Source organism: Beta vulgaris, chromosome 9 (genome assembly GCF_026745355.1).
Source record: "Beta vulgaris subsp. vulgaris cultivar EL10 chromosome 9, EL10.2, whole genome shotgun sequence".
Lineage (NCBI taxonomy): Eukaryota > Viridiplantae > Streptophyta > Magnoliopsida > Caryophyllales > Amaranthaceae > Beta > Beta vulgaris.
Genome location: NC_079210.1, coordinates 24,669,037 through 24,693,840, shown reverse-complemented (window position 1 = coordinate 24,693,840; position 24,804 = coordinate 24,669,037). Strand labels below are relative to the sequence as shown.

The 24,804-nt window shown below is 35.0% G+C and overlaps 1 protein-coding gene and 1 long non-coding RNA gene across 15 annotated transcripts in view; both read right to left on the bottom strand.

Annotated features, from left to right (window-relative positions):
* Positions 1-22,862, bottom strand: part of LOC104902821 (protein THYLAKOID ASSEMBLY 8-like, chloroplastic) — a 37,239-nt gene extending 14,377 nt beyond the window's left edge. For 6 of the 14 annotated variants that reach the window (XR_008967738.1, XR_008967736.1, XR_008967737.1 and 3 more), the window contains exons 1-2: positions 22,292-22,862; positions 18,847-19,237 (exon numbers count right to left, since the gene is read on the bottom strand). Coding sequence is in view for 10 of the 14 variants with exons in the window: in XM_057392043.1 (XP_057248026.1) it covers positions 18,848-19,237; positions 22,292-22,675 (774 nt within the window). In the remaining 4 variants the exon portion in view is untranslated. Of the gene's footprint in view, positions 1-340; positions 479-10,028; positions 10,521-11,256; positions 12,135-12,647; positions 12,789-12,937; positions 13,486-18,669; positions 19,238-22,291 lie in introns of those variants that run through there. The other 8 variants (XM_057392044.1, XM_057392042.1, XM_048636960.2 and 5 more) reach the window with 8 other exon arrangements.
* On the bottom strand, positions 19,573-20,216 carry LOC130590101 (uncharacterized). The gene is made up of 2 exons (XR_008967739.1): positions 20,082-20,216; positions 19,573-19,994 (listed from the first exon to the last, which is right to left on the bottom strand). It is a non-coding gene; the product is annotated as an uncharacterized LOC130590101 (long non-coding RNA).
* Positions 22,863-24,804: the final 1,942 nt, after the last annotated feature.

Below are 24,804 nucleotides of genomic sequence, written 5' to 3'. Positions count from 1 at the left end.
ATTAATGTTTTTGCTTGAACTAAATTGTATCAAAACACTAAAATAATGAAATCAAATAATAAAACACAAGAATTTAACGTGGTTCAATCTCACCTCTGAGATATACGTCAACACAAACTACTCTTTTATTATTTGAATCTTAAAATACCAAACTCTTGATACAATATGATTCCTCCACTACTAACTCTAGTAGTGCTCTCTATAACACCTCCAAATTACTCACTTTTAAATAAATAATTTAGCAAATAATATTTGAGTAATTTAGGAGTATTACCGCCACGTGACTAACACGCTTTCGGCAACCAACTACTAACTAACAAAATAACTTGCAGCGGAAGACTTTAACCAAAATAATAATACTTCTTTATTAATAAAAGTAAATATTGTCCCAATACTCAAAATAAATGAAACACTCTAATCTAGGTGAAGATCTCCTTCCTAGTATGCTCCCATGCACATCCAAAATTCACCTACAAATCTGCTTACCAAAAAGGTAAACAGGGCAAAGCCAGATAGGAAAAAGAAAATACGCGTCAGTATAAAACTGAGTACGAAATTACTAGATAAGTAACACATTTGTTAGTTCGTAACAATTTTTTATTTCGAAAACTCCATCACTAATAATTCAAGGATAACTCTTTAAGAATAAACTATTTTAAACACTTAATAATAATTCAAGAATAACATTTTAAGAACAAACTCTTTCCAAACACTTGAATAGTAATTCAAGAACAACCTTTTAAGAACAAACTTTTTCCAAACACTTGAATAGTAATTCAAGAATAACCTTTTAAGAATAAACTCTTTCCAAACAACTTGGATTAAAAATAATCCTGAAAACAATTCCTCTTCTTATCTCCCCTTCTATTTTGCTAAGTGTGCACACCCCCCAAGCTAGTCATCCCATCACGGAGCTATATCAAGGGGTAACTATAATTGCCAACAAGTGGACTTTGAATCTCTTGATATTAATCAAGCGGAAATAATAATAATAGACTTGTAAGTCATGAATAAACCTCCTTTCCTCATAAACAACTTTTTGAACATTCAAAGTTCATAAAAACCAATCAACCTTTCCTTGTAAAAATAATTTAATTTTCCAAAAAGGATAAAAAACTTCTATATAAAATGATTGATAAAATCATTCCTTCTTTTCACTTCAAGAGTGAATAATAAAATATTGTAACCATTTTAAACCAAATTTCTAAACCAATCCAACCAATAAAATCAATAAGCAACTTTATCATATAAAACCACATTATAAAAGATCTAGCTACATAACGTACCTTGATCTTGCACAAAAAGTATACTAGTATCTTCACTTATTCTTATGATTGAGCTTTATCATAACTAACCAATAAGTAATTTATCACATGAACTTAATCATGAATTTAAACATGAATTACCTATCATGAGCACAATATTTTTGAGTAAAAAATATGAAAATATTTTCTTAAACCAAAAGAAAATTGAAACTTGAATAAGAAATATAAAACTAGAATAGATAGGAAGAGAAAGAAGAACCTTGAAGTAAGAGAGTACGATTTTTTCAAAGTTTTTGTGTGGAAAAGATGGCTTAAGGTATGGGTATTTATAGGAGTAGAATGGTAGTACTTAATTTCAAAATTAAATAGTTTGTAACCTTCACCATAAATTGGGATTAAACCAAGATTTGTAACTCCTCATAAATTTGGAAGTTATAGGAAAACAAAACTCCCTCCAATCACCATAAATCCCGTAGAATATATGGCCCTAAAAAAAATTTTTTTTTTTTTTTGGTTTTTGAATTTTTTGACTAGGATTTAATACCAAAAGCTTAACAAATCCAATTTTGGCGCCATATTCCGCCAAAATAATTAAAATCATGGAAAATACTAAAATACCCTTTGCTTAAAATATTTATTTTAGAAAATAAATATAAATAAATTTTATTATAAATAAATACTAAAAATATGGGGTATTACAGTCTACCCCCTTAAAAGAAGTTTCGACCTCGAAACTTAAGACAAAAAGTCATAACACTTTCCAAAAACGGATTAAAACAAAATTAGTTTCTGACTCAAATGCTCATGTCTAAAATGCATATAATGACTCAAAAATATGCTAAAATGCATAACTATAGTAGAGACGCGAAACTCTATCGCATTCTACCCCCCTTAAAAGGAGTTACGACCCCGTAACTCGACAACTAACCTCGAAAAACAATGCCGGATATTTCTTGCGGATATCCGCTTTAACTTCCCATGTTGCTTCCTCAATATGATGGTTTAACCATAATACTTTGACTAATCTTACATCCTTAGTGTGAGTACTTCTAACTTTACTATCAAGGGTTCTTACAGGTCTTTTCTTGTAAGTCAAACTATCATCTAATTCAATGGGCTCAGGTTGCACCACATGAGACACATCCGAAAATACTTCCTTATCTGAGATATATGGAAAACATCATGGACTCGACTTAAATCATTTGGCAAATCAAACTTGTATGCCACTTTCTCGATCTTCTTTAACACCTCATATGGCCCGATATACTTTGGGCTTAACTTTCCCTTCTTCCCAAATCGCATCACCCCTTTCATTGGAGATATTTTCAACAATACCTTCTCCCCAACCTGAAACTCTTCATCCCTTCGCTTCAAATCAGCATAACTCTTCTGCCGATCTTGAGCTGTCTTGATCTTTTCTTGAATCACTTTCACCTGCTTCACCGTCTCTTCGAGGAACTCGGTCCAAGCACCACGGTTTCACTAATATCATTCCAGCAGACTGGACTTCTACACTTCGACCATACAAAGCCTCAAACGGAGCCATACGAATACTTGCATGATGACTGTTGTAGGAAAATTCTATCAAATCCAAGAAATCCTCCCACGAACCCTGATACTCCATAAACATATCTTCTAAAGTCTGAATTGTTCGTTCTGTTTGCCCATCTATAGCCGGATGAAAATGTTACTCATTAACAAATTAGTTCCCAAAGCCATCTGCAAACTCGCCAAAAGTTGGACAAGAATCGTGAATCACGATCGGAAACAATGTCCTTAGGCACACCATGATATTTCACCACCCACTTCACATATGCTTTAGCCAATTGATCCATCGACCAAGTATTCTTCATAGGTATGAAAGTTGCAGATTTAGTTAAACGATCTACCACTACCCAAATTGTATCATTTCCAGCCTTAGTTCTTGGTAATGCAGACACAAAATCCATTGATATAGAATCCCATTTCCAACTCGAATATCCAGAGGTTGAACCTTCCCTTGCGACCTCTTGTGCTCAAACTTGACCTTTTGGCATGTGAGACACTTAGCCACGGACTCTGGTACCTCTCGCTTCATGTTTGGCCACCAGAAGTTTTCTTCATGTCCTTATACAACTTATCACCACCTGGTGTACTGAATAAGTTGAGCTATGAGCTTCTTCCATTAATTTCCGCTTCAACTCTTCTTATTCTTGGTATACACCACCTCCCTTGAACCGAATACTTCCATCATCGGCTATTGGAAATCCAACACTGACCATCCTGGATCTTCTCTCGAATCTTTTCTAACTTTTCATCCTTTGATTGACCTTCCCTAATCTCATCATAAATTGAGGGTTGAATCGACAAAGAACCCAATAATTCCTCAACAGCTCCTTCTTCTAGTACCTCCAATGACATTTTCTAGAAACTCGACACATAACTGACTTGGCAGTACCATTGCATTAACTGAATGACTCGACTTTCGACTCAATGCATCAACAACAATATTAGCTTTCCCTTCATGATACTTGATCTCCAGATCATAATCCTTGATCAACTCCAACCACCTCCTCTGCCTCATGTTCAACTCCTTTTGAGTGAAAATATACTTTAAGCTCTTATGATCTGTGTACAACTTACACGTTGCCCCCATACAAGTAGTTCGCTATATCTTCAAAGCAAACACTATTACAGCTAATTCAAGATCATAGGTTGGATAGTTCACCTCATATGGTTTTAACTGCCTAGAAGCATAAGCGATGACCTTCCGGTTTTGCATCAATACACACCCTAACCCAAATTTCGAAGCATCACTATAAACATCATACTGCTGACTTTCATCAGGCAGAGCCAAAACAGTTGTTGTAGTCAACCTTTCCTTCAACGCCGAAATAGCTTCCTCACACTCTAGAGTCCAAACACACTTACATTCTTTCTTCATCAAGCCAGTCATTGATCTTGAGATTTTCGAGAAATCCTTTACAAATCTTCGATAGTAACTAGCTAACCCAAGGAAACTTCTTATATCAGACACTGTCTTCGGTGTTGGCCCCTCGCACACTACTTGAATCTTAGCAAGATTCACCGAAACTCCTTCCTTTGAGATAACATGTCCTAAAAATGCAACATCATCCAACCAAAACTCACACTTAGAGAGCTTGGTGTACAATTTATGCTCTCTTAGGGTGGACAAAACTTTCCTCAAATGTAGCTCATGACTGCTCCTATCCTTCGAATATATCAAAATATCATCTATAAACACAACCACATATTTATCCAAGTATGGCCTAAAAATCCTATGCATCAAATCCATGAACACTGCAGGTGCGTTGGTCAGACCAAACAGCATCACTGTAAACTCATAATGACCATAACGCGTCCTGAATGCAGTCTTCGGAATATCACCCTCAGCAATCCTCAATTGGTGATAACTTGACCTCAAATCTGTCTTCGAGAAAATCCCCGCTCCTTTCAACTGATCAAATAAATCATCTATTCTCGAAAGCGGATACTTATTCTTGATCGTCACATTGTTCAACTCCCGATAATCAATGCACAACCTCAAACTACCATCCTTCTTTTTCACGAACAATACAAGTGCACCCCAAGGAGACGAACTACGTCTTATATAGAGGTGATCATGGGTCGGGCCGCGGCCAAAAAAATTTTCCCATTGGTCGGGTCGGGCCTAAATTCGGGCCGAATTTTTGTGTCGAAAGCCCGCTAATTCGGGCCTAAATTAGCGGGCTTTTGCGGGCCAAAACGGACCGGGCCAAAAAATAGACTAAAAAGTTGTTTTTGGCTTGCCCAAAGCCCGCCCAAAGCAAAAAAAATACGATCGGACCGGGCCAAGCCCGGCCCGCGGGCCGAAAAATTCTGCCCAAAAGCGGGCCGGGCCAAAATGATCACCTCTAGTCTTATATACCCTTTTCCAATAACTCCTCCAACTGAACTTTTAACTCTTTCATCTTAGTTGGAGTCATTCTATATGGAGCCTTTGAAATAGGTCCGGTTCCTGACATCAAGTCTACGGTGAACTCAAGATCCCTAAACGGTGACACACCCGAAATCTCTTCAGGAAACACATCGGGAAACTCAGATACGACTGGGATCTCCTTATTCTCATCTTCCTTTTCAATCCTCTGAACTCCACATAAGAATAACGGACATCCCTCCTTCACATAAGATTGAATTCTCATCGCAGACACTATCTTCATTCCCTTCTCCTTCCAAAGCTTCCTATAAGTCACTCTTTCTTTCTTAGGACCGACTATGGACACCTTCTGGGCCTCACAATCAATCTGAGCCTTGAATCTTCCAAGCAATCCATCCCCAAAACTACATCGAGGCACTAGTAGAAAAAGGTCAATTTGCATCGCCCCATTTGCGTCGCACAAACACGGAAACGACGCATAGATACCATTTGCGTCGCATGCAACAATGAATCGACACACAAGACGACCGATATGAGTCGTATGTAATTATGGTGCGATGCAAATCATCTATGTGCGTCGCATGAAGCCCATAGTGCGACGCACATAACAAAGTAATCTGCGTCAGACCCCTTGGCCCATCCGACGCAGATCAGCCCAAAAGCCCCATACTCTTAAACACTCCTCACACTAGAACGGAGCCTCATTCTCTCAAACCCTAAAACTCCCTCTTCCTCTCGCGTCTCTCTCCTCACACTAGAACAGCCTCATTCTCTCAAACCCTAAAACTCCCTCTTCCTCTCGCGTGCGTCTCTCTCCTCACACTAGAACAACGTCTCTCTCTTCACCCTCAAACTCTCTCTCTCTCCGGCGACTTCTGAACAACAACGACGAGCTTTTCCTTTTTCGCGCCCATTTTAAGAACAAACTCTTTCCAAACACTTGAATAGTAATTCAAGAACAACCTTTTAAAAACAAACTCTTTCCAAACACTTGAATAGTAATTCAAGAACAACCTTTTAAGAACAAACTATTTCCAAACACTTGAATAGTAATTCAAGAATAACCTTTTAAGAATAAACTCTTTCCAAACAACTTGGATTAAAAATAATCTTGCAAAACAATTCCTCTTCTTGTCTCCCCTTCTATTTTGCTAAGTGTGCACACCCCCCCCCCCAAGCTAGTCATCCCATCACGGAAATATATCAAGGGGTAACTAAAATTGCCAACAAGTGGACTTTGAATCTCTTGATATTAATCAAGCAAAAATAATAATAATATGACTTGTACGTCATGAATAAACCTCCTTTCCTCATAAACAACTTTTTGGACATTCAAAGTTCATAAAAAAAAAAAAACCAATCAACCTTTCCTTGTAAAAAAAATTTAATTTTCCAAAAAGGATCATAAAACTTTTATATATAAAAATGATTGATAAAATCATTCCTTCTTTCACTTCCAAGAGTGAATAATAAAATATTGTAACCATTTTAAACCAAATTTGTAAACCAATCCAGCCAAAAAAATCAATAAACAACTTTATCATATAAAACCACATTCTAAAAGATCTAGCTACATCACGTACCTTGATCTTGCACAAAAAGTATACTAGTATCTTCACTTATTATTATACTTGAGCTTTTATCATAACCAACCAATTAGTAATTTATCACATGAACTTAATCATGAATTTAAACATGAATGACCTATCATGAGCATAATATTTTTGAGTAAGAAATATGAAAATATTTTTCTTAAACCAAAGAAAATTGAAACTTGAATAAGAAATATAAAACTAGAATAGATAGGAAGAGAAAGAAGAACTTTGAAGTAAGAGAGTATGGATTATTCAAAGTTTTTGTGTGAAAAAGATGGCTTAAGGTATGAGGTTTTTATAGGAGTAGAATAGGTAGTACTTAATTTCAAAAATTAAATAGTTTGTAACCTTCACCATAAATTAGGGGATTAAACCAAGATTTGTAACCCCCATCATAAATTTGGAAGTTATAGGAAAACAAAACTCCCTCAAATCACCATATATCCCGTAGGAATATATGGCCCCTAAAAAAAAAATTTTTTTTTTTTTTTTGGTTTTCTGAATTTTTTGACTAGGATTTAATACCAAAAGCTTAACAAATCCAATTTTGGCGCCATATTCCCGCCAAAATAATTAAAAATCATTGAAAATACTAAAATACCCTTTGCTTAAAATATTTATTTTAGAAAATAAATATAAAATAAAGATTTTATTGTTTAAATAAATACTAAAAAATATGGGGTATTACACTCTCCAACACTTGTTGCTACTTTCTATAATGTGAGAATTACTGAATGAATGATTCCTCAAAAGCATGCTTCATATTCAAACAAATAGAGGATCGTTGCAATCGTTGTTTAGAAAATTTAACTTACTAGAACTTTGTGTCGTACACTGTGCTATGAGAATCTGTTTTTAGCTCTCGAAATTTTCCGAAACTATATCTGAAAACGTAACTTGTTTTTCCGATTTCTATCCCTTATGTAACTTATCAACTGAATAAAAATTATTCTCCAAGATATGATTATCTTCTTAAAGATTTTTTATTCCTAAAATCAAGGGATAAAATCTTTTCCTTTTTCAAAATCAAATTTTATCTTTTATCAAAACTAATTTTTTTCTTTCCTTATAAGATAAGGATTCCTCCATATCTTATGCCAACTATTATTCAGATTTTAAATCAACTTTTATCCAAAAATCTCTATCCAAAGCTTTTTCTTTAGAAATAAGTTTTTCTTAAAACTCTTCTTTTTCTTTTTTTCGAAAATCTTTATCAAAATCTTTTTCTTAAAAATCAATTTTTCAAAACTTTTCTTTCTAAATTTTATTTAAAGAAACGTTTTTTTTCAAATCAGTTTTTACAAAACTCTTTATTCGAAGATGTTTTATAAAAATATTTTCTTTTCAAAACTAATATTTAAAATTAGAAACTCCCTTTTTATATAGAAACATGAAATTAATATAATTACCTATTTTATTAACTCAAGAAAATAGTTAATCATCTTAATTTCACATTTTTAGTTTAGCACAAAATTCCAATAAGTTAATTACACTGCATAAACATGACTAAGAATATAACTAGACCTAAGCTTCTATATCTTCAAGTTCTTGAGCTTTCATGAACATACAATCTTGATAGCTTTCTTAGATCACTGTTACATACATACATGTTATAGCATAATGTGTTTATCATCATCAAAATAACATTGACTTAGAGTCACAATAAAGACAATATAGTTAAGGTTACTAGTATGAATCCGAATGGACAACGATCATGAATGCAAATGAGATTCAAATGCCACGATTATGCAAGGTTTAGTTTTCCTCTAAATTACTTGAGTCATCTCTCAGATAGTCCTCAAGAATAATCGCTTAATCAATCAACTAAATCCTCTATCAAATGATCTTTAGACAATTGATTAAGGGATTCAATGAATTCGGAAAACCCGTAATAAGGATCTCCTTAATTTCTACCCAATATCTTGGCCTAAAAATTAAGTTGATTCATGAGGATGATAAAATAGTTCAAAATTCAATTAAGAACATTTGAAATCAAAATTAATCTATGGATGTCAAATCTAAGAATAAGCCAAATGTTTTCTCTCTAATAATGTAACATCCCGCTCTACCGAGCTGTTAATGAAACACACTCAACATCCATAAATTAGAATTTAACTCTTAATTAAATAAAATCGAAGCAGAAAAAAATATCCTTAATTGCACCAACTTGACTAAAATTCCCAAATATTATATACAATGAATTATCATTGGGAACTATTCGTGAATCAACTATCTAAAATACAAACTTGATCCATACTAAACAAAATCCTATATATATTCGTACTCCACTTTCAATTCCGAGCTCGTGATTCCAAACCTGCAAATGCAGAGAAGAAATACAAAACAAAAAAAAAATCCATAATGAGTGAAAAACTTGTAACCTTTACTTCAACCCGTTATAAACATTTTATTTTAAATCATTTCCTTTCATTTCAACGCTGACATAGCTCATTCTTTTAAAACAAATCAGTGGCAAGTACTGGATTTAGACAAACGTCGCATCCAAAGTTCGTATGGAGTCGAGCAATACTAACCCCAAGGTTCGTATGAAGCGTAGTCAACCATATCATGTCAAAAGAATAACTATTATCCACCCATACCTTGCCCACTTTTTATTTTTAGTTCAACAACAAAGCTAGCAAAACAATTATTGTGTATTCATATTATCAAATAATGCTTCCAGAATCAACACATTCATAACTTTGGTCATAATACGTATCAAAAACAGAACAAAGAGATCCATATACAAAAGGGCATTAGTAAATATTTTACTGAACATATAAGTTACCTGAGACGCGATCAAATTTTGTGCTAATAAACTCCAAGATCACCAACTTTAAGTTGAATTCCATAATTACTCTTCATAATTGACCTCAACAATAAGCATAAAACTAATTAATAACCATTCTTACATTATCTTCAATGAATAACTCACTTTCTTAATCACACTAAATATTACTACCTCTGTTTCTTTTTAATTGTTACACTTACACTTTTCACGCATGTCGATGCACTACTTTGAGCCTTTATATCTCTAATTTTGTATTTGTAAAAAATATAAAAACTACATATTAATAAAATACATACTAATACGAATCTAACAAGATCCCACATGACTATGTTTTTATTCACGTATAAATCACAAACGAGGGTCAAAGTGCAATTTGTGAATAGTGTAAAATGTCAAAGTGTAACCATTAAAAAGAAACGGAGGTAGTAGCTCCTACCCAAGCTGACTTTATCAATATAAAAAAAATCCCAAATCGATTAAGCAACACTATTAGAATTTCATATCATAAGCTGATTCCAAAACTTGGCATCCTAACATCAAGTTTATCTTCAAATGAAACCATCACTTAAACTAATGAACCACCATCAGAATTACAACATCAAAAGTAAATTACAACTCTTAATTTGATTTTCTTTTCAAAACCCTTGAACTAATATTTAGACCATCATTTGATACAAATAAAATAACTAAATAAAGCTTATGTTAATATACCTCCTTAACCCATAAGGTCGGGTTTCTTCTTAAACAACAATAGAAGAAAAAATAAGAGTAGTCAACACATCATCAACAGCACGTAACAACAAGTAACACCAGCAACCCCACCTCAGTTAAGCGCTGGCACCCGTCGCACGGCTGCACCGACGAAGCAGCACCCCGAATACTAACAGTAGCAGCAGCACAAGGTGGAGGGAAACACGAGCAACAACTCGTCAACTCCACAACAACCACCACAACTACAACGACACAACAACAACAACAACAATGCAACATCAACAACAACGCAATATCAACAACGCAACTGCCACAACAACGAACAATAGCAACAACAACACAAAAGGGTCATTAGTAACTTTGGTACTCTGCAAACCACCAACACACATCGGACATCGGTGGTGACGTTGGCAAGGGAAAGACGACAACAGCAGCAGCGAACAAAAACAGGAGAGGGGAAAACTTGCCGGCGACAGCATTACCAACCACAACAACAGTAGCACGACGACCGCCGTCCACTAGCGAACAACTGCAACAATACGGCAGCACCATTCGCGAGAAATCGGCGCGCGGTAAGGAGAGACGCGAGCAAAGGGGATGGCGGCGTTGTTGCACAACAGTAGCAGCATCGAAGGGGGGAACTAGCGCCAGAGTACCACCAGAGGAAGAGAGGAGGGAGACCGAGGTTTAAGAGAGAAAAAGGGGTTGGGGTATTTGGGTTGTGGGGTTTTCGCGGAGAGAGAGAAAGAGTTTTCTTTTTTTCTTTTTTTCTTTCTTTTTTTTTTTTTTTTTAGAAATCGTTTTAAGTACTCACAAAAATTACTTAAACAATTAATTTAAATATATAAAACTAACTTTATTTTACTCCTTGTTTTAATTTAGAAATTTAGAAAACATATAAAAGATTAAGTGAAACTAAAACATACTAATTACTAACTTAATTAAGTAAGCTAGTTTAGGAAGGTTATGGTTTTAAAAAAAAATAAAAGTAAACAAAATAATTAAAACCAATTAAAACTTAAGTAAGTTAAAAGAGAAAAGAAAAGTGAAAGAGTTACGAGGGTGGGTTTTGGTTTTAATTAAAGTGACAAGGGGCGTGCAAGGAAACGACTTTAAGTTCCTAATTAGCTGAATATCATCAAACAAATTACACATAAAACCCAAAAATATAAATATTAATAACTTCAAAAAATTATATAATTAAATACTTTACAAACATAACAAATATAAATTCATATTCCAACCCAAATAATATAAAAATAATCCGTCACATGGTTAACTTAATAAATATAATTAGCATTTATAAACGCTCTTAAAAATAGGGATATTACAAATAAGAACCATAATATCACCCTATAGTCTATAGAATAAAGCATAAGTGAAAAAATAATCATCTCTAATGTTTTGATTAGGCACGAGGCCTCACACTCTTTGACGAAACATAGATGGTGCGGGCGCACCACACAAACAGGTGCGGGCGCACCACACAAACAGGTGCGTGCGCAACAAACATACTGATCTTGGAATGCAGGAATTTGTCGAGAGGTGCAAGCGCACCTCAATAAGTGGTCTGGGTGCACAACCCTTTCGTTTTAGATCCAAATAAAGCTTATGACCAGTCGTTGGAATGCTATCGAAACAAGCTTTCACCTCCAACTAGAATTACCATCATCCAATTTGTTGTTCCAAAGTTATGTCCATTTGAAATTCCCTGAACAAGATTCTATTATGCAATGTGCTCCTTTGTGCACGCGGACATGGGGCATGGTGCAAGCGCACCATTTCTCATCGTATGCTCTATTTTCATTGCTTTCTTTGCCAACTCTACAACTCATAGCCATCTTAGGTAGTTCTACCTATATTATAAACATGGCATAACAGGGTGAAAGCAAATGTACTAGAAATTGAGTCAAAATTTACTGAAAACCTAGCCAAATGTCGCTATGATCAAGAATGATCAAGTGAGTGAAATAGAAGGGGAAAGGGAGAAGAAAAGGGAAGAAAGGAGAGAGATGGGATCAAAATGAGCTAAAAGGAGTCCATACAGTGCCTTAGAAACGCACTTATGAGGCCGAACCGACGCAGAAACACATGCTCAGCTTTTGGCTTGGCTACCGATCATTTGCGTCGAACATGACACACGAACCGATGCAAATTAATAATGTGTCATATGCTAAAAGGATTTGTGTCGATTTCTTTGTCAGTTTGACGCACATTCCATCATTTGCGTCAATTGGGTAGCGGAATCGAAGCAAATTGTTTCCACAAGAGCATTGGCTTCAGTTTCTTTTTTATTCAACGCAAAATAGCAGACACAAATTAGCGTTTCTTTAATAGTGTATAATGTGATTATAAAGATTTTTGAGAGTAAGGGACTGACTTGTAATCGCACCTCGCTACAAGTTCCTGTTTGCAAATCCTCAAATGCAACAAAGCAAAGTTCTTAAATATAACTTGGTCGCACCCTGCTACCTAGGTCGCACATCGCGACAGGCCGTCATTGGTCGTACCTGGGTCATTAGTCATGAAACTAGTATGTAAACTTGTTTTCTGATGCGATTTTCCTTCTTTCTAGTTACATTTCGAGCGAAACAATTTATGATTTTGGCCACGTAATCTTTGATTTTCCTAATATACATATATATAGAGACTACACACATACAGCAAGATTAAGATCATTCTTATAATTTCTTTGGAGTAGTTATTCTAGATTTTCCTCTCCATTGTTCTTGAGAAATGTAACATTCACACACATTGTAGAGAATAGAGTTTGTCATCAACCAAACGTTATTGATTTCTCCTTTGTATTTCAAAAGAGTTTACCGTGAACTCGTTGATGATAGTGGGTCGGTAAAATTTTTGTAGGAAAGTCTATCTTCATGTGCTTGGGAGTTCCATCCGATTTCCTGCAAAAGCCATACAAACATATAACATGTACTCCATATTGTTGTAGCTAATCTTTGGCTTACTTGATTTACTGTAACTAACACAAGCCACTACTTCTTGCTGCAAGTTGCATGCTACAAATGAGAATCGAGGGTGATATTATTGTAACAATCTCCCATCTTCATGCCATCTTCACGCCAACCTTTTGCTGACACACACATATAACAACAAAGTGAACCCATAAAGCTTGTTTTTCAGCCATCAAAGTGAACCTATATGTTCCATGACAAGTGAAATCATCTTGATTAGTTGCATGAAAATCTGCATCACCCATAAAACAAATCCAAAAGAAACGGAAGAAATAAGGAGGCAAATGGAAGAATTGAAGGCAAATGAATTGATTAGGAAGTCTCTTAGCCCTTGTATTGTCCCTAAACTCCTAGTGATCCAAATTCAAGCCCAATCAAAAAGCTCTTCAACTCGCTAACCAGTTGCACTTGTTTTAGAAGCTTTTAGTTTCTCACCGTTTGTTCACAAGCCCGAGTGTGTAACTTGCATTACTTGGACCGGAGACCCAACAAGATTGTAGCAACAACAAAATTGGCGTGACATGGAGTTTTTGAGAAGCCCATAGTTATGTTATGGGCATAAGTGTTTTAATTTGCTTTTGTTGGTATATTTAGCTATAATAAAACCAAGTTATTGCTCTTAAAGTAACTCAATATTTGGCCGTGTGTTTTAGCTAATTAGGCGTATGATTAGGAACCCAATTAGGTCGTCATTTGTTGGTTTAAGCAAGCTTGTAACAGCTCATTAAATAGGCTTGATGATAGGCATGAATTACGAGAGGAAATGTAACTCCTAAAACCTTCCAAGTTGAACAATTTTCCTAGGTTATTTTTTGCAGTGTTTTAGCTTCCTTTATTCTGCTCCTCACTCTGTGTAAGGAAAGGTTAAGATGAACGAAAATCAATTTTGAGATTGCTTATAAAAGACCTTTGTGTTTTCATAGTTTTGCTTTGAGTTCGTCGGTGATATGCCTATTTCATATAGAGTTTTTACCCCCAGTCGTTCATTGATTATTTGTCAAATTGCGTTCTTCGGAGCCATTTTTAGTGCTAATGTGCTCCTTGTAGTGTGTCTGTTTATCATTGTAGGAATTAGCATATTTGAGTGCATTTCCTAGTCATTCATACGATCATAAGAGATGGTGTATTTCTTAGAGCACCAACATTAAGTTGGAAGAGTTTTGAAGCAAATCGAATAGTGGAAGAAGTAGAAAAATGATTTCCGTCCACTCTTTTGATGATATTTACACTTCAAGAGCTTTCCAACGAGTGATCACTTGCCTAATTTCGACGAATAAAGCAAGTGTTATGGCATTGCACCTGACGGCCGCCTAGCCGGGGAAGATCCGTCCCGACCGGTTGGGCGACCTTAATTAGTGATATTTGGACGTTTGAGGATTTGGAAGAAAATATTGCGTGCGGGCCCGGCCAGGCAAATCCGCTCGGGTGAGAGGATTTTATGTGAACAAATAGATAGAGGAATCCCACTCGGTCAGAAGATCCCGCCCGATCGGGCGTGCTGAAGATTCTATAGTACTTGACAACCATCCGATCAGGCAAAATCCTCCCCGGCGACTCGAGAGGGGTAATTTTTTTGGAGTTTTGAAGCGTGTGTTACGCTCCTAATTGTGTTAATATAAATACTTATCCTTCTAGAGGGGGAAGACCATGTTTTTTATTTTAATTCAGTTTTATTAGCTTAGACGGTTAGCCTAGTTTTTATTTCTCACGAACACTAGTTTAGTCTACCTTGCAAACACTTTGAAGATTTAAAGTAATCATTTTCAATAATCTTTCTTTAATGGGTATTATCTCTCATCACTAACTATTTCCTTTTTAATTCTTCTTTGTTATTCCATCATGTTATTTGTTTATTTAATTATGATTATAGTTTCCCTAAATATGCCTGAGTAGTTTACTTTCTAGGGATTTGGGGACCTATATATGCATATGAGAGATTAATTAAATGACTATTTGTTCAATTATTTGATTCTTACTATTAAGTTGTTTATGTTAATCTACAAGTTTGGCAACTGTGTTGATTATTATTGCAATACAACGTTATAGATTAAGAGCTAGGATTTCGTATAGGCTCTGAATAGTAGGCTTAGCAATTTATGGTCATGCGAGAGCGGCTTAGTGAGTTTCGAGGAGGTAATATTCTAAGGAAATTACATGTGCTCTAGTCAAATTGATTTATTGAGTTTCCTAAATCATTCTTGATATCCTGAATTGCATACGTGGTGAACTGTATGTGTGGTCTTTCCCTTATTTGATATTTCTTGATTTGATTATTTGCAATTAGTTCAGTAAACCAACCATTTTCATCTGATTTAATTAGTATAATATTAGACTTCAGACATTATAGTATAGCTATCTCCTTGTGGATTCGATCCTAACTTCCTAACTACTAGTTAGTGGACCTTAGGTTATTTTTTGATTAGGTGATATGACTTTAGCATGTGATTCTCAAGCTTAAACTAACCCTTATTGCTTTAGTCTTGAGTGATAAACTTAGTAGAGATTGAATGATGCGGATTCTAAAGCAACTAATCAAGATGAACCTATTTCAATTCTCATGGAACATATGGGGTTCACTTTGATGGCTTAAAGACAAGCTTTTGTCACTAGTGTTGCTTGGATGGAAGAACAAGTTACTTAGCATTTTATTTGAGTGTTCTAATTAAGGGTGTGCACCGGTCCAAAAGCGGACCAGACCAGACCAGTGGACCGAACTCTGAAATTTTTTGAACCAAGAGTGGACAGAAATATTCCGGTCTGGTGTCGTCCGCACCGAAGATTTTTCGATCTGGTCCAGTTTTGGACTGGTTGGACCCGTATTTGTATTTTTTATTTAAAAAAATCGTTTTTGATAAGGTTTAAACATATTAATAAATTTGATAGATACTAATAATACTAAAAGCAATAATAAAGCAAAGTTTTCATGGATCAGAGATCGGAATCCAAAATTGCATACCTTTAGTCTTAATTAGTTAAATGTTAATTAAAGTAGTTGAGTTGATTTTAGTTATATTTAGTTGCAATAAGGTCCGAAAATCCTCGATAAATTCGGTCCATGTGAGTCTTAGTTGTCATAGCTTGTATTTTAGGAAAGTATCCTTAAGCATCAATTCTAAGTGGCATGCAACGAGGTGTCCTTGTTGCCGAGTGATTCTAGTGTATTTGATGAAAGATTTGCATAGCTTTCCTTATGCTTGTGTTTCTTTAAGTTATACCTATACTCTAGGCTTGAATTGAGGGAAAACTTTTTTCATCATTCTCTATGTTGGTCATGGCATGTAGTGTGCTTGGAGACCTAAGGTTTTATTGCTTCTTCTATTATAAATAAAGGGCGTATAACCATGACGAAGATTAGAGTGAGTTTATGATTAAAAATTATCTTTGTGATTGCTTTCTCAAACCTAAGTGTCCATTAACTTGATTTTTTAGGAGTGATTATTTAGTTAGTGTCTGAACAACTTAATTTTCGAAGTGGTTTGGAGGTGTTAAGTATTCTTGTTTGAGTAATTAGGAGAGATTACTTAGCAAAGAAATATCATTGTTACTTGTTCTAGTTCGGCTTCCTTGTGTTGTTTGCATCAAAGTGACGTTTCTCTTGAATACTTGGCTTCCTTAGCTTGGTGCTCATATCAAGTGGTATAAGATTTTCCAAAAAGGTGAGGATACAAGGGATTCTACTCTTCAAAGATCCAAGGCAACTCATTTCTTTTCTTGCAAAGTTCTCATTTTTACGTGGGGCTAGTGGTGTTAGTGTGCTCTTTGCTTCCTAGTTTGTTGTTTTGTTGGTGTTCTTGTTGTGATTAGCTATAATGTTGACTGATATGGAGAAATTAACTAAGGCTATTGCTGATTTAAGCAACAATTTGATTATCAATTGAAATATAATGTTGATTCTAGTAATATGAATTGACTTTAGACAAAATGGATGTTATAGCTTCTATTATCACTAAGAAGCTACATAAGAATAGTGTTGAATACATTGGAGGTTCGGATGAGGAAGAAGATGATCTTGTTGTGAGGGTTGTCAAACCTAATTTCAATGATGAGATTAACAAAATTTGAGGAATTTAGCTTGATAACTTGAAAGCAAAATGTGCAAGGAAGGGGAAAGACAAGCTCAGTTGGACTGAGCTAAAAGAGAAGCTCAAAGAGAAGTTTTTGCCAAGTGATTATGAAAAAAATAATATCTCAAGTTAACTACTCTATGCCAAGATATATTGAGTGCGCATAAGTACACTATAGAGTTTGATAAATTGTGTCTTACTTGCGACTTGGATGTGAAAAAACCATTAAATATTGCATGTTTCTTCAAAGATTTGAACCGGCCCATTGCAAAGAAGGTGGAGGTATTAAACGATAACTCTTTTGATGATATGTGTAGTTTAGCTCTCAAATTTGAAGCTCGTGAAAAAAAAAGGTCAAAGCACTCCTATGCTAAAACAGACAACTCTTTCACGAAACCTTTATCTTATGCATCTTATTCATCCTCTAACAAGAACCATGAGGGTATAAGAAGGATAGCTCATCCAAAGAGGAAAAGAGAGTGAAAATTACAAAAGGTTTTCATGCCAAGAGAGAAATATAAAGAGAATAGAAAGTGTTTAGGGTACATAGCAAGCAATTGTCCATCAAAGAAAGCTCTTACTATGAGGCAATACATGACCTTGAATGAAGAGGAGTTAAATGAGTGTGTGCCAAAAATAAATTCATGAGGAGAGTAGTGAGGAAGATGTTTTTGCCGAGGGTTTTATATGTTGATTGTCTTTCGCACAATGAGCAAAAGGATAATTTGTTTCATACTCATTGCAAAGTAGGAGAAAACACTTGTAACATGTCATTGATAGTGGTTCCTGCACTAATGTTGTGGCGGCAGATTTGGTGACTAAACTAAGTTTTGGTGTGAGGATCATCCACACCCTTACAAGTTGAGTTGGCTTAGTTATAACGTCGGTTTTAGAGTGAATAAACAAGCACTACTTTATTGGAAGCTACAAAGATGAGTTATGGTGTGATGTTCTTCCTATGAGTGCTTGCCATGTTTTACTTGATAGGTCATGGCAATTTGATAGAAAGGTGAATTCGGGATTGGTTGGTTCAAAGGGGGTTTGTGTGCATCCTTTAGCTCCAAGTGTCGTGGTTCACAAGAAAGAAGAAAAGAAGGCTAGTTTGTTTCTCTCATCCAAGAAGTTTTAAAGGGAGGTTGAAATGGAGGGGCTTTTCCTATGCTTTATTTGCTAGGCATGGTTTATAAGTTAGCTTACACATGCACTCATGCACAGTGCAAGTGTGCAACAATATGTGACTGCTTTCAAGACTACAATTCCTTCCTAACATCGAAGTCTAATATTAGCCCTTCAAATTATTTAGCATACCACATAGTACATCAAGGTTAATTATGAGTTATAACCAACATAGCTAAAATCAAAATTATCCAACGACTTGACATTTAAAGCACAAAGAGAACACATGTACACGCACACACAATAGCAACAATATCAAGCTCTACAATGACATACATAAGACTAGAATTCCAATATCACAAATGGAAAGGAATCGTGGATCTAACAGCAAAGTAAGGATGCAAATTACAAACATTAGCGCATTCCAAATATCTCTTGTGGTGGATCATAAACAGAACGCTCAGGAAAGAGTTCCTCAAAATCCTGCTTAACTTTGTTTCTCAAAAGTGGATGAGGTAGAAGACCCTTTAATAAGATCCTAAATGGAAGTTCCTCGGGAAGATCTGGAGACTTCAACATGTCCTCATAGATGTTCATAGCATCTGCAGGGGAACCGTCCCTTAAGAAGCCTCTGATGACCTCACTATATGTTTGAGAATCGGGAAACAATTCCTCCTTTTTCATGTCTGCCCAAAGTTGAATCACGTCATCCATTCTTTTACATCTGGCCATTGCAATAATCAAGTCTTTATACAGATAGGCATCAGGATGATACCAGTCTTGCTTTTGAATTACCCTAAACACCTGATTTAGGAACAGTATAATTAAGACATGATTGAGTAGGGCAAGCAGGTTATAAGAAATTAATGCTCCTTCCATACAAAAGAGAGAGACTTCTATGATTGGAGAAGTCATATAACTCAGAGGGAACCAGATTTTCTGCCCACAACTACATCCCTGAAGGTCTTAACCTTTATAACACTAAATTTGATTCCACATAAGCACTAAAGTAGCATACTGCTGTCAGCATTTAATAGCTTACTTTCAGCACTCGTGAAAAAAGAAAAGTTCCGAAAGGCAGAAAAAACATAAAACGATTTACCTCAAGGCTCAAACCAACAGAATAGCTGTCAAGACACTTCAAGAATTCAGAATATTAATTGACGAAATAGGATGCTGGAATGTGTCAGTTTCATAAATTCATAGCCATTGCTGTAAAAATTACTCTAAAATGATCAATGAGATACGTGATCAGCTGAACAAATAACCCAAGCCTAAAAAAGATACTTGATAATTGCTGCTATCATCAGTTTTCTACCTCAAGTCACCAACTTTGAATTTCTGTAAAGAACAGATGCCCCCCCTCTCCTTCCTGAAACACCCCACAGGTTGCAGGTCAATGTTCTTTTACAACTTCAAAAGGGAGCCACTTTCAGTTATGTGCAGCTTCTAAGTGAGCATCATCGTAAAATGTCATAAGCAGGGTTATAATTGTTGTTGCGCATCACCCAAAGCATGATGTGGTCTCACCATTAGGCCCATTCATAAGAAAAATGACGTCCTGAAGACAAAGTGGATCTAAAAGTTTGCGAATAAAGATGAGGCTTTGTGAACAAACATCATCAAGCCCAAATACAATACTCATCACCTTGGATGGTGAAGCAAGATCTCTCCCCATGGTGTAAGCTCATGGAAATCAATTCCAGAGGGTGCATATTTTCAGGTCCTTGAATCAGTTTTAATGTAAATGAATGAGGCGAAAATTGACTCTAAGTGACTCGAGTCATGAGTTTAGGCGCTGCATGTCAAAAAACATATCTTACAGGTATTCCCAACAATAAGACCATTGTAAAAGACATCACAACCAAATTTTCAAATAATTACTGATACCACAAAACGTATATAATCTTTCTTATTCTAACTTTAGCTATTTATATACTTCCTCCATTCTCAAATAAGTGACATATTTATCTCAAAAAGTTCCCATATAAAAGAGAGAAGTGTTTCACTTAATTCAAAATGGATAAAGTACATAGTATAGAGTATGACCAGATTATTTTGAATTGTCTACAAGTTAAAACAATAATTAAATATTCATTCATCAAATCATTTGTTCCATATAGTGGTAAAATCTTTAAAAATATCTTATCTATCGAACAATGAAGTTTTATGCACTAACCTGTAAGGCTGTAACCACTCAAAAGACCAAAGAAGAGCATGGGACATCAACATTTTTGAGCATTAGATAGAACCAACAAAACACAAAGAACCAACAAAACACAATTTTGATCATCAAGGTTCCAACTATGAGGATTATACCTAATGTGGAGCATACACATAAAAAAGGAACAGATTAGGGCATTGTTGGCAACACTTTATAAACTAGGTTAGAAGACTTTGTTTAGCAAAAAGTCTATCCATTAAGAAAATATGCTTCGTAGAGTAGTAATTTGAAGGAACTCTTAAAGGTTGATGTACTATTTTAGATAAGTTGAAATACGGAACTTCTAAAATTATAAGTAATGTTTTCACAGAAAAATAGTTCTGTTTTCTTGAACGACATCTAACGAACGCTATTTTCTCCACAGCGAACCTAATACAGCAACTAATGGCCACTATAACAGCTACTTTTGCTCAAAAAGGCCTAAGATAATATGCCAAAAGGATAATGGTAATAACATAAAAAATAAAAACTAGCTAAATAAATTAACTCTATTGCGGATTTAACACAACAAAGCAAGGTCCATGCTCGCAGCCCACAAAATTGTCACCCCCAGTACTAGCAATACATTTTCACTCAATTTTCAAAGGGATGTATTCCCAAAACGACTGACATAACATGATAACAGAGGCCAACTACCATCAAAGTTGTAACTTATAACCAATGATAAGAAACTAATGAAACTTTTCCACAATCAATCTTCAGCACCACGAAATTAACACATGGCATAAAAAAATTATTAAGGATATTAATTCTAAAAAAAAAGGGAGTAAAAAATCAATTCTAAATATTCTGGCATAACAAGGAGGCATGTGCCATCTTTACTTAGTTTAACAGCAATTTTTTCTACTTACTAGGAATGTGTCATCTTTACTTATTTTAACAGCAATTTTGTCTACTTACTAGGTTTTCCATGGGTAACAGTTCAATATAATCAGACATTATTACAATGCACGAATTCAATGAAAACCCCAACAAAGAAAGCTATTTCCACAGTTACATTTCAGCTGTTAAAAATCTCAAAAACATCACAGGAAACGGCTTTATTAAATTAATTAAACTGCACTAACAGTTCAGCTATGTGTCTAAGCAACAATACCAACTCAAATAATTGCATCGATCCATTGCAAAAGTAACGAAGAAAAAAAATGAGTAAATAGACAGTAAAACAGAGAATTCACCAAGGTTCCGTTTGGTAGCAAAACATTTTTAGTGTAAAATGATTTTCATGGAAAATCATTTACAATGTAAAACACAATTTCTCAGTTGTTTGGTTCCATGTAAGAAAAATGATGAAATGAAAGGAAAATGGAAAGGAAAATAAGAAGATAGTGTGAGGAATGTACAAGAGAGATGTGGAAAATGATTTTCTGTCATTGTGAGAGTAATTTTACCCCAATGATTTTACATTCTTTTGCCAACCAAACAATGTAAAACTGAAAATAGAGGAAAATATTTTTCCAGAAAAATGTTTTACGCCCTACCAAATGGAACCCAAATTCCCACAACAACAAAGCCGTAGTCCCAAAATGATTTGGGGTCGGCTAACATGAATCGTCATAAGAAACCATTTCCACAATAAATGTAACTCATCAAAATTCACACAATAGAAAATCAAATTCAATTAAAGAAAAAACCTTGATAGCCAAAGCAACTTCCTCTTGACGCTGAAGTTCAGAAAGAACAGCAATAATATCCAACTTCAAAAGCCTCAACACATGAAATTTGATGAACTTATCAAGCTTTTCTTCATCATCTTTAAACCTCTTCAAACCCAAAATGACAAAAAGGGCTTCTTTCCCAATCAACTTCTTCCCCCTCCAAAGAGGGCCTCTTGGTCTGCCATCGTGGATGTTTCTCCCTAAAAGTAATGAAAACCCATTGCTGGGTTTTGATGAATTTAATGGGCTAAAAAATAATAGGGTAGAAAGTTGATTAATGGGCAATTTTTTGTTACAGTGATGAAGAACTGGAGAGATGAAAAAAGGAGTTTTCAGCTTTGAAAGTGTTCGAATCAACATTAATGGTGCAGTCAGCGGTGCGTTGTTGATAAATTGGGGTTGACGGGCAGTGATGGTCTAGTTGGTGACGGTGACGAGGGCGGAGCAAAGTTGAGGGTTTTGGTTTCGGGTTTTTTTTGGTTTTTTGCCCATTCAATTTCAACTCTCAACTAGTATCTAGAACTAAATTCAAAAACTTTTTTTTTAACGAGGTACTCTCTCTTTTTTTTTATCATTCTCACTTTTGTAAGCGTCTTTCAATGTACGTTTTTAAACTTAAATATGTTTCATTATGTATTAGTAAAAATTATAACGATTGAATATTAATAAAGTACAGACGAATAAAACAAGATCCCACATGACTATGTTTTTTCTTATCACTTGAGATTATTTGAGAAGATTCTTTCTAAACATGAATAGTGTCAAGATTCCAAGTGAGAAAGATAAAAAAAACAGAGGGACTAACTCTTTAATTTTACGAAAAATGCACGGGTTCCTTAAAAAAAACCAATATTTTTAAGAATAATTTACAAGAGAGTATTCAATTATTACCTTTTTTTTAAAGTCTCAACTAGATTATTCTTTACAAGTCTCAAAATTACTATCTTGTAATTTTTATAAGTTATGAGTAATTTATAAATGGTTTAGAAAGTAAGATTTTTAAATATTGGTCAGAATTTATAGATCTCTGTCACTTGTTGGAAGTGTTTGAAGATGGTAAAATTTAAAAAAACCTTAAATTTTAACCAGCTTTAAGTAACTCATGATCCATGAAAATCACAAGATGGTAAACTTGAAACCTGTAGGGAATAATCCATAGTTGGACTATAAATGAAAATGGGTAATAGTTGGGCCCTCTTGGGAATTTTTCCTTATTTTTAAATTTTTAAAGAATACTCCCTCCAGTTTTTATTAGTTTACCCGTTTCTTTTGCACAAAATTTTAGGAGAAACAATGTTATGTGACATAAAAAGAAAGATAAACTATTATTTTATGTTAAAGTTGAATGTATGTGTGATGTAAATTTAGTGGTCCCATTCCAAAAATAGAAACAAAACAAAGGGTTAAACTAATAAGAAACATCTCGAAAAGAAATACGGGTAAACTTATAAAGATCAGATGTAGTATATGACTAAACTCTTCCATCAAGATTTCCATTAACAAACATCTATATATATAAACCTAGAAAAATAAGCCTACATGTCATAAATATAAGACACAACGCCATGTCGCAGCAAAACTCATCACCCCAAAATGTTGCCTTACCATTAGAGGTGGGCATGGGTCGGGCTAGCACGCGGGTCAACCCGACATGAGCCCGCTTGAGGCCCGGCTTGTTGTCTGCTACAAGCCCGTCACGGTCAAAAAAAATTATTTCAAGCCCGCACCGGCACGAGCCTGCTTAGATGGCCTGTGGGACTGGCCCGTAGGGCGAATGCTCTTTTCCTTTGTGCTTTTAGCCTAAAACTGTAAAAAATTCAAAAAAAAAACAACATAAAATACGGGTCAGTCCGCAAGAGGCACGAGCCTGGCCCGTGGGCCTGGGCCGGGTCGTGGATAAAATCTGAAATTTTCAGGCCGGGCCGGCCCGACCCGCCATTTCCACAAGCCCACGGGTCGAACTTGTGAACAGACTCGGTCCATGCCAGGTCTACTTACCATGTGTTTGATTAATGGATTCCCACGTTGATGTGCCTTTCAATTAGTTAATCCTAGAGTGTGTCATGCATTATGCTATTGATTGGAGAGTAATGCAATCAATTATAATCACATTTATTAGGTAATTGCACGAAGGCAGTACAAAGTTATAGAAAAAAGGAGTTGGAGAAATCGAACCTATTAACCTATTGTTCACAACACTTGAGTCATAATCACTAGGTCAAAATATCTTTGATTTGAAAGAATTATAATATGCTTCATGAATTGTGTATTGCGAGCTATTATTTAGATAAAAACGTCTAACAATTTTCGTTGTTATTTATTTGGTTTTTAAACTTGAATCACATGGCTAAAACATCAATTTGAATCCTACCAACAAATATGCATGGTTGGAAGTTTATATACATAAAAATAAGTTACAATATTTATATACATATAATATGTGTCTACTATGTATCATGTTAATTATATTTTAATTTTATGCATGTAAT